The sequence below is a fragment of the Bombus vancouverensis genome, chromosome 13 (genome assembly GCF_051014615.1).
Source record: "Bombus vancouverensis nearcticus chromosome 13, iyBomVanc1_principal, whole genome shotgun sequence".
NCBI classification, from domain to species: Eukaryota; Metazoa; Arthropoda; class Insecta; order Hymenoptera; family Apidae; genus Bombus; species Bombus vancouverensis.
Window position 1 is genome coordinate 12,936,838 of NC_134923.1, and position 19,490 is coordinate 12,956,327.

The 19,490-nt window shown below is 35.0% G+C and overlaps 5 protein-coding genes, 2 long non-coding RNA genes and 1 other non-coding gene across 15 annotated transcripts in view; 4 read left to right on the forward strand and 4 right to left on the reverse strand.

Annotated features, from left to right (window-relative positions):
• The window catches only part of LOC143303497 (uncharacterized), a 55,429-nt gene extending 51,434 nt beyond the window's left edge, over positions 1-3,995 (reverse strand). For all 4 annotated transcript variants that reach the window (XR_013059881.1, XR_013059884.1, XR_013059882.1 and 1 more), the window contains exon 1: positions 3,775-3,995. This is a non-coding gene — a long non-coding RNA (uncharacterized LOC143303497). The remainder of the gene's footprint in view (positions 1-3,774) is intronic.
• Positions 3,996-4,137: 142 nt separating this feature from the next.
• On the forward strand, positions 4,138-7,844 carry LOC117159213 (TWiK family of potassium channels protein 18). Of its 3 annotated transcripts, none has more exons than XM_033338850.2 (5): positions 4,138-4,395; positions 4,698-5,055; positions 5,457-5,848; positions 6,430-6,877; positions 7,715-7,844. In XM_033338850.2, exons 1-5 carry the CDS (start codon positions 4,138-4,140, stop codon positions 7,825-7,827), a joined length of 1,569 nt encoding a protein of 522 aa, XP_033194741.1. In that variant the 3' UTR covers positions 7,828-7,844. The 3 variants fall into 3 exon arrangements, with proteins under 3 accessions (XP_033194741.1, XP_076479851.1, XP_033194731.1); XM_076623736.1 differs by having other exon boundaries at positions 6,430-6,625; positions 7,715-7,827; XM_033338840.2 differs by lacking the exon at positions 7,715-7,844 and having other exon boundaries at positions 6,430-7,408.
• LOC143303496 (uncharacterized) lies at positions 5,843-7,580 on the reverse strand. The gene is made up of 2 exons (XR_013059879.1): positions 7,402-7,580; positions 5,843-5,975 (listed from the first exon to the last, which is right to left on the reverse strand). It is a non-coding gene; the product is annotated as an uncharacterized LOC143303496 (long non-coding RNA).
• LOC117159294 (uncharacterized) lies at positions 7,402-12,007 on the reverse strand. Of its 3 annotated transcripts, none has more exons than XM_076623744.1 (3): positions 11,875-12,007; positions 10,755-11,384; positions 7,402-10,335 (listed from the first exon to the last, which is right to left on the reverse strand). In XM_076623744.1, exons 2-3 carry the CDS (start codon positions 10,981-10,983, stop codon positions 10,199-10,201), a joined length of 366 nt encoding a protein of 121 aa, XP_076479859.1. In that variant the 5' UTR covers positions 10,984-11,384; positions 11,875-12,007; the 3' UTR covers positions 7,402-10,198. The 3 variants fall into 3 exon arrangements, with proteins under 3 accessions (XP_076479859.1, XP_033194908.1, XP_033194906.1); XM_033339017.2 differs by having other exon boundaries at positions 10,670-11,384; XM_033339015.2 differs by lacking the exon at positions 11,875-12,007 and having other exon boundaries at positions 10,755-11,855.
• On the forward strand, positions 7,828-9,778 carry LOC117159317 (uncharacterized; the record flags this gene model as incomplete). Its single annotated transcript, XM_033339051.2, has 1 exon — positions 7,828-9,778. A coding segment is annotated over one exon (534 nt), but the record flags the coding sequence as incomplete, so codon positions are not given.
• A 158-nt stretch (positions 12,008-12,165) lies between the features above and the next one.
• Positions 12,166-12,978, forward strand: mRpL23 (mitochondrial ribosomal protein L23). Its single transcript, XM_033339006.2, has 3 exons — positions 12,166-12,286; positions 12,414-12,693; positions 12,766-12,978. The coding sequence occupies exons 1-3, from the start codon at positions 12,273-12,275 to the stop codon at positions 12,913-12,915; spliced, it is 444 nt and encodes a 147-aa protein (XP_033194897.1). The 5' UTR covers positions 12,166-12,272; the 3' UTR covers positions 12,916-12,978.
• Positions 12,979-15,519: 2,541 nt separating this feature from the next.
• Positions 15,520-18,871, reverse strand: LOC117159301 (uncharacterized). The gene is made up of 3 exons (XR_013059885.1): positions 18,471-18,871; positions 15,694-16,209; positions 15,520-15,593 (listed from the first exon to the last, which is right to left on the reverse strand). It is a non-coding gene; the product is annotated as an uncharacterized LOC117159301 (transcript).
• On the forward strand, positions 15,874-19,461 carry TTLL1B (Tubulin tyrosine ligase-like 1B). The gene is made up of 9 exons (XM_076623740.1): positions 15,874-15,941; positions 16,290-16,421; positions 16,572-16,637; positions 17,107-17,285; positions 17,415-17,601; positions 17,778-17,979; positions 18,184-18,414; positions 18,516-18,625; positions 19,324-19,461. Exons 1-9 carry the CDS (start codon positions 15,874-15,876, stop codon positions 19,457-19,459), a joined length of 1,311 nt encoding a protein of 436 aa, XP_076479855.1. The 3' UTR covers positions 19,460-19,461.
• Positions 19,462-19,490: the final 29 nt, after the last annotated feature.

Here is a 19,490-nt window from a genome sequence, read left to right on the forward strand (position 1 = left end):
AAGGAAGAACGACCTATTCGATCCAAAAATATAATCTGTTTGAAGAGAACTAAGCTCTATAACTACGTTTAATAAGAAGATAGTTCAGTTACTATGTAAGTGGTTGAAAGGATTAAAAAATCAAAATCAGTTTAGAGAAAGTTCACGAAGAATTATTCACACATCGTTAAAAATTATAAGAAAATACGATAAAATAGAAATTACACAAATACGAAGGATATATTTTACAAGCAAATATTGTCACAACCTAGTCAAAGTATATGTAATTATTCAGCAGCTGATCGCTGGAGGCCTGATTGCTTCAGGAGATGATAACTAAAGACTGATTGATAGAAGCCTGATTGCTTCTAAACTTGCTGAACGTTGATCACCGGAAACTCTATTTGTCGGAAGCCTGATTATTTAAAGAGACGCTAACTACAAGCCGGTTGATCCTACCAAATTCCAGTCTCCTTTGTACAATCTCAAATTGTTAATTCGACAACGCGTTTCGTGTACTTCGTTCTTGTTCGCTTGCAAAACTTAACTACGTACATAAAATTTAGTGAAATTCCAATTTTCTATTCAATTTGATCAGAACCTTCAATTGCCGCACTATACATCGAAGAAAAATACCATTATTATAATTTTCATTAGTTAATTTTTGACAAAAAAAGAATAAATATTACTGGCCAACCAGTACATGAATCTAAAGAGTAAAAAAAAGGGAAGAAAGAAACTCATTTACTTGGGAACACGTGTATGTCCTCCAGTCGAAACAGAGATACGTAAGCGCGATACACATGTAGTACATAGATGGTATTCAAATGCTCGTCGAGGGACAACGAGACGACCAGTTGAACAGAGAGAGAGAAAACGGAACAGTTTACCATGTAGTCCACACCGTGATATCAACACGGAGTTGTACCACATACAATATCGCTCGCAATTATTTGAAAATGTAAAAATAATACTAAATATACATGTCCACCTACATAGTGTGTAACACTTAACATTTCGCGCTCAATATTTTGATGTATAAGTAACGTTTAATTTTAACACGAATGAAAATAATTTTCTTTTGCTTTTAGTAGATATGGAATATTTCTTATTCTATATAAAAGTGTTCAATTTCTATATTTGCTTGGTACTATTAATCTATATTTACTGCTACATTTCCACCTCCAATAAGTACCATCTTTCTTAATAAAACCATATTCACGAAATCACATTGAAAAGAACAAAAATATAAAATATATTTTCGCATCATTCACATCCTAAAAACAAAAAAATTCTCCAATTACAAGTTTTTATCACTCAATAGCAAGCCAGAATAAATACAATAAATTATTTCCAATAACAATAAACAAACCCACACACACACACACGCACACCTAAAACTTTTAATTTAATTTAATTCTAAATGTACTTCATCCCTCAACTTTGTTACTCTGAAACATCAGAAACAAACGAAAAATTTATTTTTCGCCCTAAAGGGATCAACCCTTCGTACGTCTACCCACCCCATTACTGTTAAAATTAGAACGTCCCATGGTTCGAACAAGTACGACCGGTATTATAAACTATATACATCAGTTATTTGAAAGTAAGTACCCGTATAAACAGATGAAAAGTGATACATATGAGTATGCATTAGTTGGAAGCTCGATCGTAGCTATTTCTGCTTGTATACACGCAACGGAACGATCGCTTTATCAGTAAACGGACTCTCCTCGCGGAGGGCCGACAGAAAGCGCGAAAAGGGGACATTTATTTCGGGAAATCGAGCAGTCCGATTATTAACTTCTCGTAATAGGTCGCAGCCCGGCAGGAAATTGAAAAATACGATTACGGAACTAGCTGGTCGCGAACCGATTCTCTTACCGGGCCAAATATCGCTTGCAGGCACCCTTTTGTCAAGCTTTTTCCAAACACTGTTTTATCAACACTGTTATTGTTTATAGAAGGAAATAGTCTGATTTTTATGTGGCGTATAACTTCGTCGGATCATGATCGTTGTCGAATCATTTCTAACCCATATATCTTCTGGATTATCTTCGTGTCACTATTTTATTGGATTATTATATTATATATAATATAACGTACATATTATTCATGTTATTACACTATATATGAAATAACATAATATGATATTTCAATAAAGTAATGATACAAACATAATCCAAAGATATGCATGTATTTAGTGTACACAAAGTTTGGAATCATCGTGTGTTCCACAGAATTCACAGAATTGAAAAAACAAAACAGCTTAGAATACTGTCATTTCAAAAAATTACTCTTTGATCGAAAATGTTATACGAGTAAAGGATATTAATTTGACTACGCAAAATAAATTCTATTCTTCATCGCAATTGAAATAAGTGGAACTTCAATCATCTCTAATAGAGGTTCTACGAATGAAGAAAGGAAGAAAAGTTCTCGTTACATGAAGAATTCGTGGATTTTAGTTTGTTATCTATTATTCAGAGCTAACGACGTCGTTTCGGCGAACGAAGATTCCTCGAACGAAATACGCGATGAAGGAATTTCTAGGATTTCATAAAAATCTCCCACCTCTTGTTACAAGAATCTGGCTTCTTATGTTGCAAGAATCTGAATCCTTAACGTGGTACCAGAACAAAAAATATGTACAAAAAAATAAATGTAAAGATTTAAAATCTTAAATGAAAAAATAAACAAGTGGAGAATGTAAACAACTAAACCAAGAACGTAAGCAAACAAATACAGAATGTAAGCAAACAGAAATGTTGTATAACCTACGTGTACGAATGCATACCACTAAAACAACCAGTCTCTAATTTACGATAGATCTAAATATATTTCTATGTAAATATATTCTCTTTGGTGATACATTAGATCATGGAAAACATACTTGCCTCCAAGAAAACATCTTGAAACTTTAGACGTAATCATACATCACTCTTCCAACTTCCATAACGTAGATCAAGTCACACTCTCAAAATACATTCCTGAAATGCAAATTAATGTTCATATGCCGCTCAAAATTCAAACACATCCGTTATATCTCAAACACACTAAACATACTCGCCACCTAAATCCACCAAGATCCAATCAAGCTCTACATTCCCCTTAATTAACCACCGCGGCGTCGTCGCTCATACACCTAATCACATCCTCCTGAGCTCACACTCGTCACCCGATCGCATCTCCAGTGCCACGTGACCATAGTCACCACTCATCATCGACACCTATACCAGAAGTACACTCTCTCACGCGTTCCCTGAGGTACCAATAAGAAGCAATTAAACTTGGTGCAGACGAGACATACGATATTGTGGAAATTTTACAAAAATTACGTATTATCTGCATATATTATATAGTAGATTATGTAATATGAATATTATCTTTTCCAGAGAAATGGAAAGTACTCTCGAAATTCAAATAATTTGCAAAGTTTCACTCGACAAAAAATGTCAGCACGTAAACCAGTTTTGTCAAAACCGATTCTATAATTTTCTGCCTGTACGATTTCGATAACAAAAATTCCTTTTCTAAAATATACGTAACAAGCATTTTAGAAAACAAACTGAATAATGTATGCAAGTTATAACAATAATATCGTTAGATCACAAATAATAACGAACGTTGAATAATTTTATATTACTCGAGCGTTGAAAAATTTAATTTTGTACTAACGACCTATCGAGGGTTGAAAATTCAAGATATTAATTGAGAGTTAGTATACAAAACAATCTCCCACTTACGTTCCAATATTTTAATTATATTAATAAAAATATAAACTTTTATACTTACATATGTGTGCAGTCTAGTCAGAAGCTTTTCGATTGTACGCTCAGATTGTATCAAAAATTGAAACTTGTCGAATTGTGTAGCGTCAGCGCTATGAAATCGGAATGGCGCGAGACGTCGCATTCCTCGTCTGCACAGAGCCTTAGGGCGATATAGTTGCAAGCGACAAGATCTAATGGGATCACGGGTAATCTCTGCGACAGGCTTGCCAGCGCACCAAATGGACGAGGCTCGAGGGAGGATAGTGGAACGATAGGAGGCGACCGGTTGCGGCTGCAGCTGCGGCGTCGGTCGCTGCACCTGCAGCTGCAGCTGCGGCGACGAGGAGGCTGCCGGTAGCAGCGTGCAGACGGTGGCTAAAACATAATGCAGAGCACAGGCGACTACTATCAGAGGGCGCCGAGATGCTGTCCAGGGAGGAACGCGAACGCAAACGCGGACGCGTTGAGGATCAACGCTTCTGTCCGGGGAGCGGAGTTGCTGTGCTGTTGTTGTAGCTGCAGTACGGCAACATCTACCAAGACACCGGGATTATTGGCCAGTCTGGGTGTCTGCGTGCTCGTGCTGGGTTACACGCTGTTGGGCGCGTTCGCGTTCATGGCGCTGGAAGGTGGCCTCAAGTCGGTAGGTCATCGCTTCTTTGGTAACGTTATCTTGTCCGAAAGCTCTTTAGAAGTCTGGTATCATAATTGTATAAATTTACTCGTATTAAATAAAGTTTTTATGTTAAGAAGCGTTATACGTAATGAAAAGAATGGAAAGGAAGAGAATTGCTAAAAATCTTGTGTATAAATCATCATAAAACAAACCAAAATTAATTTGTAACCTAGTGATCCTTAAGTGATTTTGTACTTTCTTCTTTCAGAAAGGCCGTATGTATGGATTATACATATATATGTGTAAAATCTATTTGTTTTCCATGGCAGGATTCAGGGAACGACCTGCTCATTCCCGGTTCCAAGAACGGAGGAGGATCGTACGTTGTGCCCAGTATCGAGGATGACACTGCGGCCATGGAACTAAGAGCGCGCACCGTTGAAAGGCTCTGGAGTATCACAGAGGACTTGAACGTGTTGTACAAGGAAAACTGGACACGATTAGCAGCCAGGGAAGTGTTCGAATTTCAGGAGAACTTGGCACGAGGTCTCAGGAGAACTTCCTCGCAGTACGAACCGATGGGATCATCCTCTCGATCCAGGGACCATTCCATGGACAGAAGATCACATAGAAAATGGACCTTTAGTGGCAGTTTATTGTATTCCCTGACGCTGATCACTACTATTGGTAAGGATTACCAATATTTACAAAATATAGAATATATTAGTATCATTATACAATATTTCATGTAACGTACCACTTATTATAAATTAAAAGTTTATAACTTAAAAATATTAATGTTAACTTGTTTCTCCAGGTTAACAGGTTAATACTCATGAAATATGATCTATAATCTGATAAAAAATTGACAAAAATAAAACAGAGAACAAGCGTACCAATAAATTGTACAAAAATTGAGCTACAAAGGTAACATAACACCTAGTCGGAAGCTTCAATTTATGTGACAATTTGAATTGACTGAGAACACACCCATTACATTCTAATAAACGCTCTCATATTCAATCAATCCTCGGTTGTTCCCTCAATAACAGTCGATTGTAACACAATCGTTATCATTGGCGTTTCAGGATACGGTAGCGTGGCGCCTCGCACAGTCTGGGGTCGTTTAATCACAATAGTGTACGCTCTGGCTGGAATTCCCTTAATGCTGGTCTATTTAAGCACGGTGGGCGATGTTCTCTCAAGGAGCTTCCGTCGTTTGTACGGCAGATTGTGCAGGCCTCGAAATTGCACCAGGAAGCAACAACCGCCGCCACCGCCACCTCCTGTAGGTGGCATGATGAGCAAAACCTACAGATATGATAATCATGTCGACTCGAAATCTGGAAATTACTATTCAGCTAGCAGAGAAAGCTCCTGCGACGATCTAGGAACCAGAGGCACCAGCAGTGCCATCTTGTTGGACTGTGGAAGCGAGGGACTGCTTCATGCTACCACCAGCTCCACCGCAGCGCTTCAGGTATAACATATTTCATTCGAAAAACATGATTTCACAGTAGAAAGTAGCGGTATATTGGGGAAATATGGCCAACCTGCACTTGCGGTGAGGACACTAGATGTTGTTTGTAGAATGATCAGCCATTTTTCTGGAACAAGCAAAAATATAAGAATAAATTAGAAAAGTTACATATACGTATGATCGACGGAATTGATTACAAAAAGCAAACAAATTAAGTTTAACTGAATGTAAAGTAATACGAATAGAGGGACTCCAGTTCTATACCAAATAGAGAAAAACTATGAGACATCCCATGTGTCTTCGTTATACCTTTTCAAATCTTCAGACACACTAATAAATTTTAATCACAAGCATTCTTCTAACACAAATAACAAAACCATCAAAAAAAGATTTCAAGAACTAGGTATTAAAAAGTTACAACTAGTATTTGATCCCAATTGGTATAATCTATTCCATATAATTCCTAGCTTTTCCTGAGGAATTGGTTGAAGTTGCGTCATTTTTGAAACACACATATATAATGTCCTAAAAAAATATAAAAACATATAAGATATGGTAAAAAACATTTTAATCTTTTCCAGGACGTAACATCAGGAAACAGTAAACGCCATTTTCACCCGTGCTCGCTGTCCCTGTCGACGAATTCGTCGCCAGGTTACGTAGTGGAAACGAATCCCGTGAGGATACCGATCAGTCTCTGTCTAGTAATCATGCTGATCTACATATGCGGTGGCGCAGTGATGTTCAATCGTCTGGAGGGTTGGAGTCTCTTGGAAGGTGGCTACTTCTGCTTCACCAGCCTCGGAACGATCGGTTTCGGCGACCTAATGCCCGTTGGACGAAATGCCGCGTCCGCCACCCTGGAGGAACTCAGTCTGTGCGCCTGCTCGCTCTACATACTCGCCGGGATGGGCCTGATCGCCATGTGCTTCAACCTCGTCCAGGAGGAGGTGGTACGCGTGGTCAGGGTCTTCGGTAGAACCTGCGGCATGTCGTCGGGGGTGGTGGTCGGACCTATCGGTGGTACAGGTATCCCTGATGCAGGCATTCGACGGGGAACCGCTAGATCGTTCCGGGCGAGAAACTATTTTACCCGGCCACGCTTTAAATTTCCTGAACGCTTTGAGCCTGGCGACGAAACATACTATTTCTATATACAGAACTGCGAATTTATAGTCAATTATTAAACATAGTGTTATACAGTGGCTTAATCGTAATATTATGCGTGGCAGTATTGTATGAATATAGATAATACTGTTTACGAAAAACATTATTTATATGGCAGTAGTAATGTTATCGTCAGGTCTGATCCCATCACGTTTCCTGGTGTGGTAGACTTGGAGAAAGACTCATAAGAATTTTAAATATTTCAACTTCTGCTTATCACTGTAAAAGAGTTACACAGAAATTTATAGCTTACTGTGATCTTGAATCTTCTCAAAAATGCCACTATATTATCCTAAGGGAAATTCTAAGATATTTACAGCTTACAACGATCTTCGATATTTTCAAAAATATTATTAAAAAAATCGTCTAATAATATAAGCAGTTACCTTCTCTTCGCCCTCCATTTATCGAAACTCCAGTTTTCCACCCCAACAGCGAAAGCTTCGTTTCCAACCGAACCCAGGCTCAAAGTGTCAAAGGCATCACGAACAAATGAGTCGAGCTCTCGATCGTTTGCACGTAGAGCGGTTCTGATCCACTCGCGTCGGGGATTTCGATCAGGCATCTTGACCACTCTGCATAACCCCTTCGTTTAAAAACGCCAAAATGAAATCAAAATCCATTTCAATCAAACCAAAGACCGAAAACTCTCTATCCATCGCAACCAAAAAGTTATAAAATCCTTCAATTCTTCATCAGGTGCCGGTCCTGGGCTCAAGGCCGACCTGGACGACGGAGGAGGCACCAGTGACTCGCGATTGTCCGAACAAGAAGAAGAAGCGATCGCCATGTCCATGGTGCCAACCTCCTGACAGCATCAGGCCAGGAGTCCCGGGGATGGGAAACTCCTGGCCCACACGTCCAACACTGCCATAAAACCATCGCCTGGTCATCATTCTCTACCACGAAAGAAAACGCCGTCTGAATCCAGAAACTCGTCGACTCAACAATTTCAACGCGCCCAGTCTCTGAGACGCAGTTGTTTGTCTCCAACGCAATATCATCACCAGCATCATCAACATCGTCAGCAGGAGAGTTCTCTACATTTTGAGTACTTCGTGCCTAGAAGCGTGAGCGAGTTCAACCTGGCAGCAGCGGCGGTCACGGACATGGCTGTACCACCACCGCCTCCTTCATCAGTCTTACGGCCCTCCTCGGCTCTAACACCGCCGATAGGTTCCGCATCGAATTCAGCGTCGTTGAATCAGCCCAGGTTATTAGAATGTTCCGGAACCGCGACCAGGAGTCGCGAGAAGATGGTCACCTTCGAAGACGAGGGCGTGAACTGTGCCACCTCCACGCCCACCAGGAAGAATATTTCCGGGCTGGAGAACGTTTTCATGTGACGCTGCAATCATGGGTGATTTTGTGAAAAAAAAAATCTAAGTTGGATGAAGTGTTCTGTGTTTCGATTGTGCCGGGAAAAAGGTAATTAGGTTTCTGGTGGAAATTAAATGAAAGTGGAATTATTTTGGATATTATGTAGATGCATGGGCAATGTTGATCAATGAGGCAGGGAAGGGGCAATTTAAAATTAGGAAAGAATTATGTATCTAGGAATATGTATGTTTCTCCTGTGTGATCTAGAGAAATAAAACTGATTGGAGAGACAGGACATTCGTAAATGATTATAATTATACCGTTTCATCGTATTTTGTGAGAAAAGAAAAAGAGTACGAAGAGCATAAAGTGAGAACATTTTTTAGAGAAAAATCTTAGAAACATGAGTGAAATGCTCGCGTACGGATTTACAGGCTCCGAGACACGATCTTCGAACAACGAAGGTGTCTGAAACGAAAATCCGCGAATTCTGAGGTTTTTTTAGGGTTATTCGCCATCACGAAAGACACTAGATTTCTACCATTTACATTATAACTACTGTTACTATAATACTATTTAATATTCTTATCGCTGCTGATATTCTTCTTCTTATCATTATCGTTGCTAGGTTACTCGAGACGGGCGGATTTTCTTCGTACAAGTTCTGTGAATTATCGAACTGTACATACGCCGCTGCATCGTCTCTTTCTCCCAAAGAACATTTCTTTTCTTTCCTAAATAACCACGTGTAAGACAATCGAAAATAAATTATTCGTACGAAAAAACTGAAATTTAACAAAAGTTAACTAATTATTCATCAATAAATAGTTGTATAATTAATTGAATAATATATATAATTTCGACAGACATTTGATAATTTTATATTTGTTACAATATTTTATTTATCCTTTAGAAGACGTAGGAGAAAGAGGTAATGCGAAAAACGAAAGAAAGACACAGCCTTAAAAATATGCCTGACAGGCGGTTCAATTAATATTGTTACAAAAAGACAAATGAATATAAAATATAGAAAAAAAGACGTGCTCAGTTACGAGACAGTCTGTCCTAGTATAACTTTTAAGAGACTCATTTTAATCGAACTTCGAACACCGCTTAATTTTAATACAAAGTCGAATAAGCAAGTGTACGAATAAAACTATCATATAAGTGAGTGGTTGAACGGTGAAATTTATCATGGAAAATGAGAAAAAGAGAATGAAATGTTTCAAAGGTACATCATCGGTATCGTACTGAACCAAACCCAGTCTTGCAGATAAATTTTTTCCGTGCGAATCACTATGCTGAGAGATATATCCCTAGATCGACAAGCTGGATCGAAGCTCAACGAGTGTTCAAATACGCTGTTTGTACGCGTGTTTCTTTCTTGACATTCACTAAATTTTCATTAAAGAGAGACAAAGTAAAAGTATCGAACAATCACAACTTGGACTTGGTTTTTTGTAGTTTTGAACCCTTGAACTGACAGGCTATCGATAATTCGACGTAATAAAATGTTAATAAAGAAAACAGTAAGCATTTCTACACAGTATAAAAAAAATACCGCGTTTCTTCGTTTACATGTAACTGAGAAGTTTTATTTTTTATAAAATTATAGAATCTCTAAATTAAAAACAAGTAATCCAAAGTAAAATTAGGAACAAGTAATAAAAATTACTTTCTGTAATTCTGATCCATTCTCGTTTCCTCTTTATTATTAATTTCATCGTATTAGTTTTCATATACCGTTTATTGAGTTTAATATAGTACCACTTCGAAATCAACGTTTTTGGGATGCATGCTTATAAAAGTTTTACTGTAGCACTTATCGATTAAGCTCGTAATTTTTCCTGCGATGCATATTTGTCACTTATCTTCGTCGTCTTCCTCGCAATAATCCCATTCCTCTTCTTGTGAGTTTGACCTAAACAACGATGCTGCTGGGTAATCATCCGGTTTCGAATCAGAATTATTAAAGCCGCAAGAAATGTCGCATAAAAACCCTACAAGAGAAGTAATTATTTTATATTAATATTTAATATACATACACAATTATAGAAATGTTACTATATATATACATATATATATATATATATATATATATATATATATATATGTATATAGTAATATTACACCATTATTATTTTATAGAAAATAATATTCAAATAATTTACACGGTGTATCTCAGTAGCCATGATACAATCGGTAAGGTAGTAAATTTACGTAAAGAAATAAATCGTAAATACAGAATAAAATTTCTTCGTACAATGTTTCGTTTTTGAGTAAAATTGAGTTTGAATATACATTCGTTTAGTATACATGATATTAACTAATTACCAAATAGCGTGATTACTAAGCACCCTGTGTAATGTCACTCCAAAAAAAAATATTTCCAGGTCTAAGAAAAATACGAAAGTAAAACCTCTGATCTTGCTCATTAAATCTTCGCCCTTTTCTTTTCCAGCTTCCCCTGCGTCTTCATCCGACTTCTGCATTACATTTTGATAAAAGGTGAGTCCAATATCCATAGCGTGATTAATTATAAATTGAACGGTACAAAGAACCATGATGATCAATATCGGTAAACATAAAGTAGTTTCTACGTCGTCCAAGAAAAGATTCAGCCATTCTGGTAGCAAATCGCAGCTCATCTTCGATTAAAAATTTCATCAACAAAAGTCTTGAAAATCTTCGGTCTAACCCTTTACTTTCTCAAAATAATAGCAATCTTCTTAGACGCGTTTCGTTTTTAAAACACCGTTTTGTGTTTGCGAAACAATATCGTGAACCATATTCTTGTTAATTTAGCCGAAGAAAGAAGTCATTGCCGAAATACACTTGAACGTCCTTTTTATAGCACTGAATCGGTTCAAAAGCTGAATGTTTCGTACAAATCGATTATCGAATCAACTACAACTCTCGATTAGATATTAGAGCGCGAACGGATGAAAAATTTAAACGAAGAAGATTTCTATCGAAATCGATTTCAATCAGACGAGCGGATTCATTGCTTTGATCAAGAAATCAATATATTATTTTGTTATAAATATACCTACAATAGTATAAAATGAAATAAATTAATATAAACATTAAAATTGTTTTAGATCTAAAATGCAAGAGGCGCCTAATTTTGCCAAACATATTTTGAGAATGAAAAATTGAAACTTTGTGAAAATGTAGTTTTTATCATTCTGTAAAGCTATTTAACAACTGAAAAGTAATTTTCGCAGACCTTAATTTCTACAATTTTCGGAAGTCACACAACAGCCGATTGGCACTTTTTATATTCTTGAAGAATTGTATTATCGAAACCAATGTTTCTAATTGTAAATTTTTTAAAATTGGCGTCAAAAACTATATATCATTTTACTTTTTTCTACAGACTACAATGTCTATTAACATTGATAGAACACGTTTATAATATAAAGACAGTAACATTTATGGTTACTATAATATGTTAAAAATGTAAAAATTAATAAAATTCAATAATACAGATAAAAATAAATGCATAATTATAATGACAATTATTAAAAAATTCATACCTGTCTATCTGGGACAGAAAAGTAGATATGAACCTTTCCGTAGAACCGTACAATTAAATAGGTTACAGCGTGGAATACGACAAATTCTTGTGTATATTAACGTGCAACCAAACAGGGCAGATACTTAATTTTGTAGATTCTTGTATATCTAGTGTGGGTCACCTTCGGCATTTAGCCCTATGGTGCAGCGTCTGTGCTGTGAAGCAACTAGAACTACGAGTGTGAGCACTTTCATTCCCTCTCTGCTATGACATAACCTATATAACATAACCTCTTATGTATTGATTACAGAACATTGTTTATTTGTGATATATACATATTTAAGATACAGAAGTTTGATATTATAAACAAAATTGTTACTGTTATAAATAAATTTTTGATCTTTTTAACGAGATAAAATGTCTACTCGTTGGTAAGTATATATTATTGTTATAAAGGAATGAAACGGAAATTTAAAAAGGCATTTTGAAAATTGTATGTTAAGATGAATCGTTTAACTATTTTATATTTTATTGACATGGTTTTATCTACTTTAACAGGTACCCCTTGTACCAGCAAGGTAATCCACAACTTAGAATATTTCTTCCAAACTTTTGGTTGAAGCTTGTAAAACCAGAACATAACCAACCAAAAAATGTAGTAGAGTTTCACTGTTCTATGGAGATGACAAGATTGGATGTGAAGAATTATTTAGAAAAAATTTATAACATACATCCTGTCCATGTGCGTACTAGGATTGCTCTTGGAAGAACTTATTCACCTACAGGTATTAAATTTGTTGTTAAAGAGGATGACGTGAAAATAGCTTATGTTACTCTAGTAAGTATTAAAATAAAAACTCAATTTTTAACAGAAATATATCTTCGTTATTAACATTTTGTACGATTTCAGCCTAAGACCGAAACATTTACATTTCCGGATATAGTTCCCAAAGAAGCAGAAGATAAAACTGACAAAGCCATACTCGAAATAGAACAGAACTTTAAGAACTTTGCAAAAAAGAACAAAACACCTGGTTTTCCCAGTTGGTTCATAACGTAAAATATCAAAAACGTAAATTTGCTAGTCTGGTACAACAATAAATGAAGTCTAATGTTAACCAAATTAATCTGCATTTTCCCTTTTTTATTCTTACATCTATTACAATATCTTAATATAAATATTTGGTGATTGCATTAGAAATGATTGAAATAAATACTCAAAATAAATACAGATATACATCTAAATTTCAATAACAAATTGAAAACATAAATTAGTATTGAGATGATTGTTTATATAACAGAATATTACACATATTTCATGATTGTACTAGAAATAATTGTGGAAATAAATGTAGAATGTATACTTACATATCAATAACAAAATAAATCATTATGTATATGCATGTATATGTATAGTATAATGTATTACGTATTATTATGTAATTCATATACTATTATGCAAGGTATACATTCTGTTTTCAGATGATTCAATATTCGCTCAACATAAAACCATAAGATTTACATTGGGGACATTGTGGAATGTCAAACAAAAAAACTACCTGTAAGAAAGGATTAAATAATTAGGAGAAATTAACTAATAATTACAAAGGGTAAAATGAAAATTTAGATAGAAAGAGTAGGTGCAAATGATTTCGTTTGCTTTGTACTTTGTTTAAAAGTATGATATATCAAAGACAACATACCTGTGGATGAATTGGACAAAAGTAACGTACTCTGCCCCTTGTCCAGTAACCACAAACATTACATAACACGATAGTGTATGGTCTATGGCAAAGGCACCTATTCGCAGGTAAATTGCTTCGAGCTATCCCTCTTCCTCTGGCCACTCTTCTTTCATAATTATTGTAATTCAAATTGACGTTCATTTTGACTGTCCACTCCTAATTAAATCATACAATGTTCACTATTTAATATTTACAATAAAAATATTTTTTAACAAAATAATAACAAATATAATACATATAGTATAATATACATATAATAAGAACAATGTGTATGTTCTTTATGAAATATGTCCAATATTATAGCAAACAGAGCACAAAAGAAAACTCGTTTCGATTTAATTAATACTTTCTAAAATGCGTTTGGTCCACATTAATAAATATAGAGTTAATGAAAGACGCATTTCGAATGGTAAATTCATGGCACGAATACCTATGCGCAAATATGATTCACTCGTATAGCCACGACGCTTTTGGTGCTCTCAAGCAGCGTTTAATTTCCGGTTCGCAAGTAATAACCGTCTCTTTGTGACTCGCTTTTAACGCTTAATTCGTATCGTTTCAACAAAATAAAACGATGCTCGTATCTACGCATCTACGCATCTACGTATCTAACACGTGTAAGAGGATGTTACAAGTCCCAGAAAATGAATCTTGTCAATGATAACAACAAAAATCCAAAATGAAATAATTTATAAAACCCTTTATATTTATACTATGTCTTCTTAAATCTTAAATATCTTCATACAGTATAATAATTTGTTTTAATATACATACCCTTTTCAAGTTACCTGTTTTTTCGACGCGGCGAATAAGAAATAAACCACTATAAAATATGAGCACACGGATTAAAAGGACAGTCGAAAATTTCAAAAGAATGAATTTATTTGACAACAACACAATTTGGAAGTATTGCAAATGTGAAATAACTTCTTTGTCGAATAGAAAAGCTAAACGATCAAATACGTCTTTCTTACTGTGACGCTAGCGGGTTTCTGATACATGAAACGTACAATCGAGGCAGATAGGAAAAAGAAAATAAGAGCGACGTAAACACACTTGAAATCTGCCGGTTGTCTTTTAACGCGAAGTCAAACCACTCGAGCTTGATCGAACGTGTTGATTTGTCACAGTATAACCAAATTAATCGTTTCTTCTCGCAGGGATTATTCTGTAATAAAAACGGTCAAACTTTTGAAAATTATGATCGATTTAAGATTGAGAGTATATTGTAACGCAAGTAGACATGGCGAGAAGGTAAAACGATAATCGACCCATTGATCGATTTAATTAGAAGTTTACATATATAGAGACCTTGTTAATCCCAATATGATACAATGTCTCCAAGGTTCGATGTGATTTTTCACGCGTTTACTTGTTTAAGGGATTTTGGAAAAAATCATTCAAATACTTTAAGGTATCTACTTTAAGATTCTGAAATTAGATATTCAAAAAGAAAGTTAAAGAAGCTTTGAGTAAGTTTTTCAATGATATTTATAAATGGCGGTAACCTTTACATTTTAATTCGATGATTTTTATAAATTGGCTAACAACAATAATCTATACAACAGCGTAATATTTCTTCATTGTCTTTTTATAATTTAATTGTTTCCTATTTTGTAAGTTGTCGAATATTTAAGACGTAATATTTTACAGGTATTTTTATTGTTTTTCAAAGAAATATACAGGTATGTAGTAATCGATTAATCATTTCCGAAGTTATGAGAATCATTCGTGAACGTTTCAAAAATTGTCTTTTCTTTATTCGTTCATTGTTCAAATTCAAATTATGTTAAATATAGCATTACTAAACAGAGTCAATTTGTATTCTTCTTGGAAAAATATTTCTCATATATTTGTGTGCCGTTTATATCTTTTACTGTTCGGAATCAAAAATATCTCAGTGTGCCATTGCTGTCGATGCTTGCGATTATATGTAAATAATATAATTAATATTAATGCGAGCTATGATCAAATAATATTAGCAACGCATGCTCTAAAATATTTGAATTTTAAATAAGCGTGAAGGAATTATGGAATTATGTTACGAAGAATTATGTTAAGAAGAAAATAGAGTACAAGTAGTAATACCGTACCGTAAATTAAATGTGAAAGAGTAACCGTATCTGACCGTAAGCATAAAGCGTATCTGACTCAAATTTTATTCCGGATTCATTTTTATCGCTTGTTTATCACATTCCTGATGCGCGGGGACTGGATGCATTCAAAATTCGCGTATCCACGGTGAATCGATCTAACTTTTCTCATCGAAAACCATGGCGTCCGGTACAATAGCTGAAAATAAACGTGTCACAAATTTAAGCGTATCTAACAATCACGGCAGGTAAACAAGAACGAAAACGAATGTGATACAACATTAAGAAAAAGACTTAACCCATCAAGGATGGTGTCTGTACAATGTGCACGGACTGTTTGGCTATTTTCGGGTCCCAGCCTATTGTATCCTTGGACTATGCGTTTATCTCTGTTGCTTATCTCTGTTGTAGTTCTCCGTTTGTAAAGCGTATCGTATATCGTATTTTCGATGGTGTTTATACCTTCGGTTGTTTATCTTATATATTCGGTCCTACGAAAAGAATCGCGTGCTATCCCTGAAGGGTTAAACAATACGGAATAAAGCAAATGATTAGCTATCTTTTTCTTCTTCTAGAAAAGTTCTAAACATTTACAGAGTATCGGCAAGTGGAACGGACAAAACGAAAGTGACGTTTTGCACGGACGTGGATAAATCTGTAATAGTACATAATTTCGAGAAGAGGGGATGGGTTCAAGTTGGTCCGGAGGATGACTGGAATTTTTATTGGTAATAATTACTTTTTATTTTGCCGAAGGAAAAGAAGTAAGAGATAAAATTGTATTATCCAAATGTTTTTATACTGATTTGTATTATTTGAAAATTCTACAAAAGGAATGAATTAAGAAAAAGTAACGCAAGCTTTTAAAATTATTTTAGGGCAGTCACGCAATCGTGCAGGAATATATTCAGTGTAGAAACAGGATATAGGATGGACGACAAACAGTTAAATATCCATTTTGTTAAAACATAATACAATTTTTAAATATTCATCGTTCATTTTATATTTAGTGACGCACGAAAGTATCTAACACTCGTATAAGACTTTTATGAACATCCTGAATTATGTGTATCATACAAAACTTTCCATTTTCATTAATAATATAATAGGATACGACACTATCGTGATTTAATTGATGAAATTTCAAACGAAGTTGAACACTAATTCTACCTTTAAAACTATTGTTCATGTTTTATTCTAATTTTTTATCAAGTATAAGTTTGCAGCAAATAATTTACAACTTTTAAGTACGTTTTCATACTTGTTCCAAACTTTAAACAATATAATCGTCATAGTCGTATCTTATTATTATAACGCTAATCAGATCTAAAAAAAAATCTGTATGATACACACAATATATTCGTACAATTTTCTTATAAGTAAGTACTTATTAAGTAGTATCTCAACTTGTAGAATAATTAATCATTTCCCGAATCATTACGAATTAACTCGAAAAGACTTGTTGGTGAAAAATATAAAACGCTACCGGAAAGAATTGGAACGCGAGGGAAATCCTTTAGCGGAAAGAGGAGATGGCCCGGGAAAATACCTTTATCTCGATTTCATACCTATCACGTTTGTTTTACCGGCAGGTAAAATATTGTTGTAATATTGCATAATGTATTATAAATATATATGGCTTCCGATATTAATATCGGTGCCATTGTATATAATAAGTTATTATTATAGTTGAAATACTTAGTAAGATAAATTTATTTTAGACTACAATATGTTCGTTGAGGAGTACCGAAAATCACCACAAAGCACGTGGATTATGAAACCGTGCGGCAAATCACAAGGCGCTGGAATATTTCTAATCAATAAATTAAGTAAACTGAAGAAATGGTCTCGAGAAGCAAAAAACCCATTCAATCCAAATTTAACGAAAGAATCGTATGTAATATCCAGGTACAAGATGATCCTCTACAATTCATCTAATTTATGTTAAAATTGAGGGGCTTTTTGAAAAAAATCTACAGTTTTATTATAAATATATAGACGCTAAATTAGTAATATTAAAACATAACTTAAATGAAGAATGTTGAAATGAAAAATATTTTCCTATTTTCAAAATAAATACATAGGTACATTGACAATCCGCTTCTAATAGGAGGAAAAAAGTTTGATCTGAGGCTATACGTTCTTATTACGTCTTTTCGACCATTAAAAGCGTATCTCTTCAAACTAGGATTTTGCCGATTTTGTACAGTCAAGTACGACACTAGTATTCAAGAATTAGATAATATGTATGTTCATCTCACGAACGTGTCTGTGCAAAAGCATGGTGTAAGTGAATTTTTTCTGTTTTTACAAGGAAAGGAAACATATATATAAATATAAATAGACTGCGGATTTTAATGCAAATTCATTGTTTTATAAACACTTTTACACAATTTAAATTTTGCGTAAATGTATAAAAATTCGAGAACGAAATATAAGAAAAACTAAACGAGAACAACATAGAGTTCTGAAAACATGCGAATATTCCAGGAAGAATATAATAGCAAGCATGGTGGTAAATTAAGCGTGCACAATTTGAGATTATACTTGGAAAGCACGCGTGGGAAAGCGGTCACGGAAAAGCTATTCGCAAACATCACTTGGTGCATCGTGCATTCTTTGAAAGCTGTCGCTCCAGTTATGGCAAACGATCGACACTGCTTCGAGTGCTACGGCTATGACATCATCATCGATAATGATCTTAAACCGTGGCTTATCGAGGTTCTTCAATTTCTTAATAATCCTTTCACTATTTAACTGTATTTAGTATCATTTACCTTATTTCTTCTTCTGGTAACCAATCTTTCCTACATTTCCTACAGGTGAACGCATCTCCGTCGTTGACATCCACCACAGTAAACGATCGAATCTTAAAATACAAATTAATCGACAACATAATTTCAATCGTCGTACCACCTGAGGGTGTCCCAGAGTAAGTGTCACATTTGAAGAAAATTCCTTTACGGGATAAAGAAAAAAGTAGTTGTAAAAATTGGAAACAAATTTGATAAATGCAATACTCGTATCTATATCAAATAACTTTACAGTTATTTGATCACTCTCGTCACAACGAATCTAACACACACACTCTCTCTCTCTCTAACAACTCTACTCTTCGACAACTCGAAACCTCTAACGACTCTACTCTTCGACAACTCGAAACCTCTAACGACTCTACTCTTCAACGATTCAATTAGCTCTGACTCTCGCAACACACTCGCTTTTCGACTCGCATACTCTGACCTCTCGGTCGTCCGCCCTTGAAACACGAAACCGTCCTTCTGCTCTAACGTTGTTTCTTGTTTTTCTCATATCTCTGTAAGAACTAGGTGACTTTAGTCACATAGGCGCTCTTAAATGTAAACGAACCACAGAAGGACGACGTACACGGTTTTTTCTATTTTCAACCGATCTCTAATTCAAATCTATTCTACGATATTACAAATATATATTTAATTGCAAAATCAAATAAAACGATAGTAACGTGGATTTGGTTGACAATATATCGAATTTAAAAATTGGTCTTCTATGGAAGATGGAAAATATGAGTTATCATGTTTCTCCTGTAATCTTCATTTATTTTTAAAAACTCGATTTTTCCTATTTCAATCAAAACACGATTGTACACAGCGTAAGATGGAACAAATGTCCACCACCGGAAGCATTGGGGAATTTCGAGCTCCTCCTGGACGAAGAACTCGTCGCTCAAGAGGAGAAAGAATATTCGTCTGGGAAATATCGAAGTTCCTCCAGCAAATGGAAATAAATATTCCACTATTCCTAAACAACGAGAAAAA

What these genes read in the sequence shown, in the direction of transcription:
- TTLL1B (XM_076623740.1), top strand. Translation starts at nt 15,874, where the DNA reads ATGGCGTCCGGTACAATAGCTGAAAATAAACGTGTCACAAATTTAAGC. An exon ending in GATGACTGGAATTTTTATTG is followed by an intron (nt 16,422 to 16,571) that starts GTAATAATTACT and finishes AAATTATTTTAG; the next exon opens with GGCAGTCACGCAATCGTGCA. An exon ending in TGTCTGTGCAAAAGCATGGT is followed by an intron (nt 17,980 to 18,183) that starts GTAAGTGAATTT and finishes CGAATATTCCAG; the next exon opens with GAAGAATATAATAGCAAGCA.
- mRpL23 (XM_033339006.2), top strand. An exon ending in AAATAGCTTATGTTACTCTA is followed by an intron (nt 12,694 to 12,765) that starts GTAAGTATTAAA and finishes GTACGATTTCAG; the next exon opens with CCTAAGACCGAAACATTTAC.
- LOC117159294 (XM_076623744.1), bottom strand. Translation starts at nt 10,983, where the DNA reads ATGAGCTGCGATTTGCTACCAGAATGGCTGAATCTTTTCTTGGACGAC. An exon ending in TTTAATGAGCAAGATCAGAG is followed by an intron (nt 10,336 to 10,754) that starts GTTTTACTTTCG and finishes CTTCTCTTGTAG; the next exon opens with GGTTTTTATGCGACATTTCT.
- LOC117159213 (XM_033338840.2), top strand. Translation starts at nt 4,138, where the DNA reads ATGCAGAGCACAGGCGACTACTATCAGAGGGCGCCGAGATGCTGTCCA. An exon ending in TGGAAGGTGGCCTCAAGTCG is followed by an intron (nt 4,396 to 4,697) that starts GTAGGTCATCGC and finishes TTTCCATGGCAG; the next exon opens with GATTCAGGGAACGACCTGCT. An exon ending in GACGCTGATCACTACTATTG is followed by an intron (nt 5,056 to 5,456) that starts GTAAGGATTACC and finishes TTGGCGTTTCAG; the next exon opens with GATACGGTAGCGTGGCGCCT.